The 10,914-nt window shown below is 40.2% G+C and overlaps 1 protein-coding gene and 1 non-coding gene across 4 annotated transcripts; both read left to right on the forward strand.

Moving 5' to 3' along the window:
• The first annotated feature begins 219 nt into the window (after positions 1 to 219).
• Rbmx (RNA binding motif protein X-linked) lies at positions 220 to 10,383 on the forward strand. Of its 3 annotated transcripts, XM_042268844.2 has the most exons (12): positions 242 to 381; positions 1,635 to 1,769; positions 1,959 to 2,065; positions 2,481 to 2,652; positions 3,357 to 3,509; positions 4,177 to 4,275; positions 4,826 to 4,940; positions 5,026 to 5,151; positions 5,541 to 5,623; positions 6,267 to 7,480; positions 8,378 to 8,462; positions 9,073 to 10,383. In XM_042268844.2, exons 2-10 carry the CDS (start codon positions 1,661 to 1,663, stop codon positions 6,575 to 6,577), a joined length of 1,275 nt encoding a protein of 424 aa, XP_042124778.1. In that variant the 5' UTR covers positions 242 to 381; positions 1,635 to 1,660; the 3' UTR covers positions 6,578 to 7,480; positions 8,378 to 8,462; positions 9,073 to 10,383. The 3 variants fall into 3 exon arrangements, with proteins under 3 accessions (XP_006992030.1, XP_042124778.1, XP_042124784.1); XM_006991968.4 differs by lacking the exon at positions 4,177 to 4,275 and having other exon boundaries at positions 220 to 381; XM_042268850.2 differs by lacking the exon at positions 6,267 to 7,480.
• LOC121825933 (small nucleolar RNA SNORD61) lies at positions 1,817 to 1,888 on the forward strand. The gene has a single exon (XR_006068294.1). It is a non-coding gene; the product is annotated as a small nucleolar RNA SNORD61 (small nucleolar RNA).
• Positions 10,384 to 10,914: the final 531 nt, after the last annotated feature.

Genomic DNA, 10,914 nt, shown 5'->3' on the forward strand with positions numbered 1-10,914 from the left:
AGTTTTAGCACAAAGCTAAAAGGCGCCTTGGAGGAGAATGGGTGGGGGTAGGGCAAACAGTAAAAATTGTACACCGGCAAGAACTTTAAGAGACACGAAGAGGTGGAGCGAATAGTGAATGACATAGGAGATGGCCAATGAAGAGTCTGGGAACCACTGCCCTCCCTCCCTTCGTGCTTCAAATTCTAAGCTTAATTTCCATCCGGGTTCTTCAGCCTCGTTCCCGGGTAGTATAAAGATTGCTGTCTCCTTTGTTCGCCCTCGTTGCGCAGTATTCCTAGCGTCATTTCGTTCCGTTTCAAGAATCGGCAGCTGTCACTGAAGCGGCGAAGGTCCTGTCTACGAGCTCACAGGAGCTTGACACCGTCGCAGTCCCCTCGGGTAGGAGCCTCCTTTCCTTGACCTGTTTTCCGTACAGTCTTCTCATGTTAGGGCTGGAGATCATTTGTTTCCCTGGAGAGAGTGGTGGCGGGCGCCATTTTAAGACGCCCAAAGGTGTCAACCTATTTAAAGCAGAAGGGGTGGAAGCAGCACACTAGGGGGTCCATTATCTTGCGTGCGTCTCCGGGAGGTTTGGCTGTCGCCGGAGGGCGGAGGGCGCAGCGCACAGCTTTGTAGGTGGGGCGGGAGGGACGCAGAGCGACCACAGGACTAGCACCAGGACAGCGCCGATGCTAATGATGGGCTGCTTGACTTCTCTGCGGCTTCCTCTGGTCGTTGGCGGTAAAGAAAGGAAGCCTTGGGAGTTTTCGCTGCCAGTGTCAATGCAAAAGTTAGTTAGCCCAGCGGTTGTTGGTGGTTCTGGGTTGGATCCAAGTGTCGCCATTTTGTCTTTAACACGCGGTTTTTAATGAGTCTTAATTAGGTGCCGGCACAGGGAAGGAGTGTGAACAGTGTGTGATTCTGAGTTCCGCTATTTTCTGACTTTGGCACTTTTTATCTTTTCAACCAGATAACAATCTTTGTTGGGTTAGATGCGGCGATTTTGTTCTAACTTAAAGATTTGTGCCTAAACTTACTAGGAAATCTAAGCCAGAAAAGGGCTTGGTCTTTACTTGGTGCTTCTGACTGATGACCTTGAATGAATTGGAAGTCTTTTATACCCTTCGCTGCAGGGGAGCGGCGGAGCGAGAAGGTTGATAGCAACGGAATGTTTAAAAGATAACAGGTCAATACAATAGCCGGGTGTGGTGCCCCAGTCTGTTAACGCCTGCACTCTTAAGGCTGCAACCTTGAATAAAAAAAGTAAAATACGTTTAAAAGTGGTCAATATAGTAGTCGGGTGTGGTGGCCCAGTTCGTTAGTTTCGGAACTCTTAAGGCTGCAACTTTGTATCAAAAAAGTAAAATACATTTAAAAGTAAAAGTTGCCTTTTCAAACGTCGAATAGCTGTTCTTTGACTAAAAGCAGCCAGGGCAGAGGTTTGCTAAATTAGGCAGACTCTATTAACCCGGTTAATGAAAATTGCACTGCACTGTTAACCAAAAGTATTTCAGTTGGTTTTCTACTGTTCTTGAGGGTTATCAGAGTCTTTAGTTACTAAAGAATAAAGATTTTAATAAAACAGGAGCCACAGTTAAGCTGTTCAGTAAACTTAGGGGAACTTTCTCCAGAAAGATAATATTATTTTTCAGCAGACTCCCATCGGCTGGAAGAAAAAATGGTTGAAGCAGATCGCCCAGGAAAGCTCTTTATTGGTGGGCTCAATACAGAGACAAATGAGAAAGCCCTTGAAGCAGTATTTGGCAAATATGGACGAATAGTGGAAGGTGAGTTATCTAAAATTATATGCTGTGTTACTGTAATGAAAAGACAAGCTGTGATGAATTTGAATCCACTGATCATCTGACATGATAACGTATTTTGTCCTCTAAGAAGTTCTGAGCTTGCTTTCTGTAAATGTGCTCAGGTTATTTTTGTTTGAATAAAAGTAACCGCCCCCTCCCAAACTGTTTTAGTGCTTTTGATGAAGGACCGAGAAACCAACAAGTCAAGAGGATTTGCTTTTGTCACTTTCGAAAGCCCAGCAGATGCAAAGGATGCTGCCAGAGATATGAATGGAAAGGTATGATTTTCTGCTTAATATAAAGGGGTTTTCTGGTGACAAAAATAACTAAAGTGTTATCCAAGTCTGGGTCCAGAGCAGCTCTGGAATTTTTATTTTGTGTATGTATATCCAGAGACTTTTGATCATAGCCATTGGTAGTACTATCCTGAATTTTATTTTATTATATTTTCTATTTTATTTAGTAAGAAGGGGGTCTCCATGTGGTCTTGATTATAGATCAGGCTGACAAACTCCGAGATAGATCCTCCTGCTTATGCCCCCAGAGTGCCATAATAAAAGACCACACCAAGTCTCTATTCTGAATTTTATAGTGATTCCACAACCAAATTTTGTAGCTAATGTTAAAGGTTATATGCCTGACAAGAGTTTCTATGTTTCTTTTCAGTCTTGGTAAAATTTATTTTTTTTAAAGTCCTTAGATGGAAAAGCCATCAAGGTGGAGCAAGCCACCAAACCATCATTTGAAACTAGTAGACGTGGACTACCTCCACCTCCAAGAAGCAGAGGTCCTCCCAGAGGTCTTCGAGGAGGAAGAGGAGGAAGTGGAGGAACTAGAGGACCACCCTCACGCGGAGGACACATGGGTAATTTGATTGGAACTCAGGCTTGGTGTTTAAGTTAAAAGATGCAGACCCACACCAGTATATGCATTCTTTTTGAAAGGCTAAAGCAGTGGTTCTCAACCTTCCTAATACTGCGACCCTTTAATACAGTTCCTCATGCTGTGGTGACCCCCAACCATAAAATTACTTTCATTGCTACTTTATAACTATAATTTTGCTACTGTTATGGATTGTAATGTAAATCTCTGGTATACAGACTATCTGATAGGCTACCCCCATGAAAGGGTTGTTCCACCCCTGGGATCACAACCCACAGGTTGAGAACTGCTGCCTTTGACATGGAGATTACTCACCCAATTAATGTAGTGTTCATGACTTGAGAAGAAAATATGGGAGGCCTAAATTAAATTACAATGTTAAAACTATGGGCCAAATGGCTCAGGACTAGGACTATTGTTTTCCCAGTTTATAGGACTTGTGGATTTCAGAAACAAGGTCTCTGTTGTTAATTTGGGCTGGTCCTGAACTCTTGCCATGCTTACTCTTGCTCAATGGAAAACAAACCTAGCCTCCTCAGCTAAGCAGAAAAGATAATGGTCATGACGCACATAATTAATTCTTTGTGTTGTTTTCCTTGAGGCAAATATTTCTTAGTCTTTTTCTTGAGTGTTATAATTTTTTTCTTGATTATTGGGTTGATGCATCTTCTTTCTTTTCTAACATAGATGATGGTGGCTATTCCATGAATTTTACCATGAGTTCTTCGAGGGGACCTCTTCCAGTAAAAAGAGGACCACCACCACGAAGTGGGGGTCCTCCTCCTAAAAGATCAGCACCTTCAGGACCAGTTCGTAGCAGCAGTGGAATGGCGGGAAGAGGTAACTGTTGCATGCTTTACAATCTCTGCTGCTACCATAACACTAGGTTGAAGCTAGGCATGGTGGTTGGTTCATGTCCAGTCGTAGCACAGAGGAAAATAGGATTGACATGAGTTCAAGACCTACCTAGGGAGACTCTTTTTCTTTCTTTTTATTCTTTTTAAATGCTTGGCCAGCGAGATGGCTCAGTGGGTGAAGCATTTGCTTCTCAAGTGCAAGAATTTGAATCCAATCCCCCATTCACAAACAAAAGTGGAAAGAGAACTGAGATTATAGAGTTGTCCTCTGACCTTCATGTGCATCATAGCATGCACACACCCCCACCACTACACACACACACACACACACACACACACACACACACACACACACACACGGTGGTATTATGTTCCCCAAAATATTGTGCACCCTAATAAATTTATCTGGGGTCAGAGAATGGAATAGACACTAGATACAGAGGCTAGAAAATGGTGGCACTCACACCTTTAATCCTAGCCTTCTGGAGGCATGGATCTCTGAGTTCAAGGCTACACTGGAAATAGCCAAGCATGGTGACTCACGCCTTTAATCCCAGAAAGTGAGCCTTTAATCCCAGGGAGTAATGACAGAAAGCAGAAAGGTATATAAGGCGTGAAGTCCAGAAACTAGAAGCATTTGGCTGGTTAAGCTTTCAGGCTTTGGAGCAGCAGTTCAGTTGAGAGCCATTTGGATGAGGACACAGAAGCTTCCAGTATGTGGAAACAGGATCAGCTGAGGAATTGGCAAGGTGAGGTAGCTGCGGCTTGTTCTGCTTCTCTGATTTTCCAGCATTCACCCCAATAACTGGCCTCAGGTTTGATTTTATTAATAAGACCTGCTAAGATTCATGCCACACACACACACACATTAGTAAGTTCTTTTTAATGCTTATGCTTAAAATTGATTTAAAAAGCCGGGCATTGGTGGCGCACGCCTTTAATCCCAGCATTCGGGAGGCAGAGCCAGGCTGATCTTTGTGAGTTTGAGGCCAGCCCGGGCTACCAAGTGAGCTCCAGGAAAGGCACAAAGCTACACAGAGAAACCCTGTCTCGCAAAACCAAAAAAAAAAAAAAAAAAAAAAAAAAAAAAAAAAAAAAAAGACTGATTTAGGGATTCCAATTAATCTCATATTTATAATTAATGAGCAGTGAAATTATGTGACTAGGAAGCATTCTGTTTTAGCTCCATATGATATTTGATTAAATCAGTTTTTTGTTTGTTTTTTTTTTAGCCTGAGTGTAAGTTCACACTTTAGCTTTTCGATGACTAGATTTTGACGGTTATTTTTTTCCCTTAAGCCCCCGTGTCACGTGGAAGAGATAGCTATGGAGGCCCACCACGAAGGGAACCCCTTCCCTCTCGCAGAGATGTTTATTTGTCCCCAAGAGATGATGGATATTCCACTAAAGACAGGTAACAGAAAAGTGCAGTTTCTTTCATGAAGAATTATGTTGAAAGAGAGCACATCAGAAGCATAAAGCAAATTCTCTTCCTGTAGCTATTCAAGCAGGGACTACCCCAGTTCTCGAGATACCCGAGATTATGCACCACCACCAAGAGATTATACCTACCGTGATTATGGTCATTCCAGTTCACGTGACGACTACCCATCAAGAGGCTATGGGTAAGTAGCTACTTCTGTGCTTTCCTTTTAAGTATTTGCTGTAAAACTCCATGCCTCCAGGGCTTGGCGGATGGCTCCTCTGTTAAAAGCACCTCCCAAATAAGTTTGGCAACCCAAGTTCCATCCTTGAAACCCATGTAAAGGTGAAAGGGGAGAAGAGATTCCACAAAGTTGTCTTTTGACCTCTACAGGATGATGGCATGCCCATGTCTCCTCATCCTCACAAAATTTATTTTCCATTGGACAGCTTAAAAAAAAATGAAGAGATTTAAGACTTTTATTTTTAAAGGATTTGGGAATTTTTAGAGTGTATTACATTTATATTATGAAATAAACATGTAATTTGGGGGAAAATATATATTTTAATTAAAAAGTTGCTTTTTATTTAGTGATAGAGATGGATATGGTCGGGATCGTGACTATTCAGATCATCCAAGTGGAGGTTCCTACAGAGATTCATATGAGAGTTATGGTAAGATACCGGTTAAGGATCTTAAATATCACCAGCTTGAGGTTTTAGGTTCATGAGCTGGATTAATAGGCTGCGTGGTGCTTGCTTTTCAAGGGACCTTTGCTTGCTTTCAAGGGGTAACTTTATCAGCTGGGCTTTTCCTAGTTTTGTGAAGGGCTTTTTGGTTCTTTCCTTGTTTCGTTTTTTGTGTCTTTTCTTTTGAGGCTGTTCGCTTGCTTTGGAGGGGATTTTGCTTGCTTAAATTGGCAGCCTTATGTGTTTTCCCCCAACAGTGAAAATACAATTTAAAAATTTTATTAACAAGATCAAATATTTACCATTGCAATATGAAGGAAACTCAACAGTTCAAAATTGCAACTTATCACTGGAAAGTGGCTGAGTGTCTACTATAAAATAACAAGCTGTCTGGAATGTCCTCTTGAAATACACAACGTCTTCAGTCTTTTCAAACAAACATTAAAATCAATCCATTTCCGTATTTCAGCAGATGAGCAATTCCCTTTTATGGCCAGCAATGGTAGAGTTTAAAACTTCCCAGTTGAGAAAGTAAACTTATAATACAAGAATTCTGTAAATTCAGATTTAACTGTTGTATATATACAATTTATAGTGTTGCCATATTACCTGACCATTGACCCTGCAGGTAACTCACGTAGTGCTCCACCTACACGAGGGCCCCCGCCATCTTATGGTGGAAGCAGTCGCTATGATGATTACAGCAGCTCACGTGACGGATATGGTGGAAGTCGAGACAGTTACTCAAGCAGCCGAAGTGATCTCTACTCAAGTGGTCGTGATCGCGTTGGCAGACAAGAACGAGGGCTTCCCCCTTCTATGGAAAGGGGGTACCCTCCTCCACGTGATTCCTACAGCAGTTCAAGCCGCGGAGCACCAAGAGGTGGTGGCCGTGGAGGAAGCCGATCTGATAGAGGGGGAGGCAGAAGCAGATACTAGAAACAAACAAAACTTTTGGACCAAAAAATCCCCATTCAAAGAAACAAACAAAAATGGAAACTTTCTGTCATAAACTTCCCAAGGACTACTAAAAGGAAAAATTGTGTTACCTTTTTAAAATTTCCTGTTCCTCTTAATTTTTATGTTCTTGTGAGGGAAAAAGTAAGACATGTTTAATTTTATTTGATATTATGAGTTGCTTTCAACAAGCAAATGTTAAATGTGTAAGCCTTGACTTGTACTAGTGTTGTAATTTTCCAAGTAAAAATGTCCCTGAAGGCCACTTCCTGATTTTTCCCAGTAAATGAGGAAAGCAATCCTAAGATCTTCCACAAACATTAAGCCATCTATATGTCCTGTGGTCTCCACTGAGCGATGAATCGCCCTGCCTGTGCTATGAGAGAGGGTTGGTTGGGTGTGCTGCTCTTAGGATTTCATGATTTCAGGGTGTCTTCCAAGTGAAACCTCAATGCTCACAGTATAAAAAAAAACCTGAGATCAGATTCCTAGGAATGTGCTATTTACCCAGAAACCCCAAAAAGCAAATGGATGCAGGCCATATTTTGCTTTTCTGACATTTCCTTGGGAATCTACAAGGACCTCCCTTTTCCCCTCCCTTAGTAAGACCATTTAAGTGTGTGTTAAACAACTACAGAATACTAAATAAAAAGTTTGGCCAAAACCAACCATGAAGCTGCAAAACGATGCTTGCTCTTACTGTTTCAAATTTTTGCAACTCTGTAGTGTCTCACTTTTAAAGGAACAGCTTGATTGCAAAGGAGAAAATAGATAAGCAATGAAGTTATCTCCAACTTCCTAAAGGCTTATGACTTCTAAAAAGTGAATCTATCAGCATTCCACATCAGATTTAAAGCACCAAATGCCTGTGAAACAGCAAAGATGGTAAGCAAAGCAAACTAGTTTTTCCGTCTAAGTCGAAATTGAGCACTTACCTTCCTCCTAGTACAGTGAACCATACTGTACTTCATGGCAATGGAAATGCCTTCTAGATTTAAAAAAAAACTTTTGAAAAAAACCACAAATGTTCAATAGCATATTAGAAGTCCTCCAAATTCAACACTTGGATTTTTTTTTAAAGCATGTGTGGCACTTAAAGGCACTAATGCAGCTGTTGTTTATCAATAGCAATCTGGAAATTGGGAGGGGGTGTTTTTTTTTTTTAAATTTTTGATGAAGACCTTTAAACATGCTTCATGTTTTGACTTTTTTTTTCAAATTAGTCTTTTAGTCAATATAAAAAATGGCTTAGGATTGGGGTCTCCCGTCTGGCCCCTATAAGCCATTGCAAACTTGACATTTAGTTGGATGCCTGACTTGTTTCAGTTCTATGAAACTACACTGTATGGAGAAAAAAATCTATTGCAAGTTGTCTTTAAAAAAACAAAAACCTGAGGCAGCATGACCCAGGTCCAGCCATGAAGTTGAAAAAGATGCTCTTGAATATAGTAAACTTGAAGACCTCCAACTAAAAATCCTTAGACTGCACTTATTCCTTCAAATGTTTTGTCAGTTCAACTTATGGATTTAACGTGGCAGTGCACCATTGGAAAAGAATGAGAATCCATAAGCCATGCGACTTAACCATTTAAGCCATTCCAGTCCATCCCAAGCCAGTGAACCTTCCACCAATTAAGAGAAGTAGTAGAACATGAAATAATGCATTATGCTGCAAGTCTGAACTTGCCTGTTCTCTCTGGAAAAAAAAAGGACAGTTATAGGCAAGTATTAAAGAACTTCCTTTAGAGAAATAACTAGTTTTCATTTATGTAATTTTTGCAGGTTGAACCTAACAGTCATACTGTCATGGAGTGCTGATTGATTCACAGTAGAGAAAGCTGGCAGTATGAAAAAATCAAATGCTCAGGTAAGAGTTGAAAGTAGTGTCCATCAAAGATTTAAACACTGTAGCTTTGTCATTGTGTGGCTATGGTATTGGCAAGTATTTTCTGACCCTTAATTTGTCTATAACATGGGATAATGCTAAACTCTGGACATAAGAATGAATTTGTTTTGTCATAAAAAGAAACCTAGCACATCCATTTTAAGTGAAGGTATATAGTTATATTTTGATTAAATAGAGTACCAGTAAGCTGTTTCTGAAATAGTTACTAACAGCTCTTTGCCTGCAAGAGTTCTTGTGCAAAGAGCTGTTTAGTTAACGGTTTGCGATGTGAGCAACGTTGTATGAATTGCATGCATGCTGTCAGTGCTTGCTTATTTTCAATTGACTAGTTAGTGATACAGCTCCCACTGCAACTTCCGAATTTCATGAGCACAATATGGCAGGGTATGTGATTTTACTGTTACAAAGCTGATGCTTATAGTAATTGTAATGAATATGGCCGCATTTTGAAGCTGGCACTTTATTGCTAATACTTAAACTGAAAACCCAAGTTGTGTGCACTTAAGAGAGAGGATTGAAGTGCTTTGCAGTGTAAAATTCTCTGTAATTTGATCACATGCTTTTTTTACAGAGTTGTTGAAGCAGAGGAATGCTGACACTAAGCTGCAGCAGTTACATACCCAGTGCTCATCAGAATTGGTTTGGTACAGGCAATAGAGGGTTGTTTCTTTTTTGTCTTCAAGGGAGGGAGGCATCAGTGTTGGTTAAACATTAATTAGGGAGTGGTGATTCCTTAAAATTGACCAAATGAGGAGAGGGAGACAAAGAAATTGGTAAGTCGAGGTACCTACCCAAGAAGTTCTCGTGGCTCTTTGTATAGATTCAGTAGTTCGGGTGAAATAATGAGGCAACTCTGCAGTTTAGAGCTGACGATCACTTACTATAAGAAAATTGAATTAGCTGGGACTGTAACACCACGGTGAAGTGCTTGCCTAAATACGAGCGAAGCCTAGCGCTCAGTCCCTGGCACCACACACAGAAAAGAACCCTCAATCAGAAAACTGATGCTTCCGTGATAACTTTATCCACTGATGTCTCTGATTTTCAGCAAATAAACCATTTGGGGAATTACCGGATCAGGAAAAAACATTTACTTGTCCTATAAAACTTAGAAGAGGGGAGCAATGCTACAAAATGAAAGTAAAAACTGAAACATTGTTAAGATAGTGGAAACAAAGACAGTCACCAGGTCACTGTAGTTTTAGAAAGGTACTTTACCCTCAGGTCTCAATCTTGGAAATAAATCATGATACAACTCTAGTTTATTGCTTTGGAAGCTAAGAGCCAGTAATGTAAGTGTTGATGTTCTCAAAGGAAACAAGTTGAGTTGCAGGGCGAAAGGATTTAACTCAACTTCTGAGATTTTTCTTACAAAGCCATTTAGTCCTATTACATTTAATGTTTATGATTAGGGGAAAAATGATCCAGAACTTGTAAACCCCATTGGTCACAGATGACATCAGATGACAAGGGTCCTAACCAAATTTCAGTAGTTGTACTTGAATAGCTATCTTAACTCCAGCCTTCTATATTCTAATAATTCCTTGAGTAGGTGCTTCTGTCAAGACCTTTTGACTCTCAAGCATTTATTTAGATTTCTTAAAGACAGTTTAGCGTAGGGAATACTAGCTAAATTCAAAGTAAGGAGCAGGTCAAAATTACAAAAAAAACTTTTTGACAAATAGTAAAGTTTACAGACCCAACAGGCCTAAAATACACAATTAGAAAAAAACTGTCCTTGATTCTTCTGGCTATATACTGGTTGTAAACGAATTTGAGTAATAGAGGAGTGTGGTTTATTTTGGTAGTGGATGTAGTTTAGGTATTATGGCTTACTTTTTGGAATGTTTTGTATGGAAACCCAATAAAACTTGAACATGTATCTTTGTGGTGTTGGGTTCTTTTTTTTTTTTTAACCCTTTTGAAAGTAGAAATTAATTTTAGGCTTTCCAGTGGTTTTTTTTTTTTCTTTCTTAACTCTCTCTCTCTCTCAAACTTTCAGTTCGAGGGCACTGCTGATACTTAAATTAATAAGGGGCCATCCAGAGTCCCTGAGGTGGTCTGACCACTGTCTATTGTGATGAGTTAACCTTAGATAAACATGGTCATTCAGATGATTTTGTTTAATCCTTAACCTAAAAATGAAATGAGAGAGAGCTATCACACTTAAGTAAGGCTCATTTACCAAGAATTTCCCTTGTGGCTTCTACCTGGATTTCCTGCATATCTTGGATCGATAGGGGCAAGGGTGGGGGATAGGTCAGTAAGAAATTGTTTATGGCAGTGAGTTTCAGTACTTTTGGACCAGAGTCCTCCAATGATGTTAATAAAACAGGAGGTTTCTAGTTTCTAGTTTCTTAACTTTCTGTGAAGTATACATTTAAGGGTGGCAGAATGCTGACTTCACAAAACT

Source organism: Peromyscus maniculatus, chromosome X (genome assembly GCF_049852395.1).
Source record: "Peromyscus maniculatus bairdii isolate BWxNUB_F1_BW_parent chromosome X, HU_Pman_BW_mat_3.1, whole genome shotgun sequence".
NCBI classification, from domain to species: domain Eukaryota; kingdom Metazoa; phylum Chordata; class Mammalia; order Rodentia; family Cricetidae; genus Peromyscus; species Peromyscus maniculatus.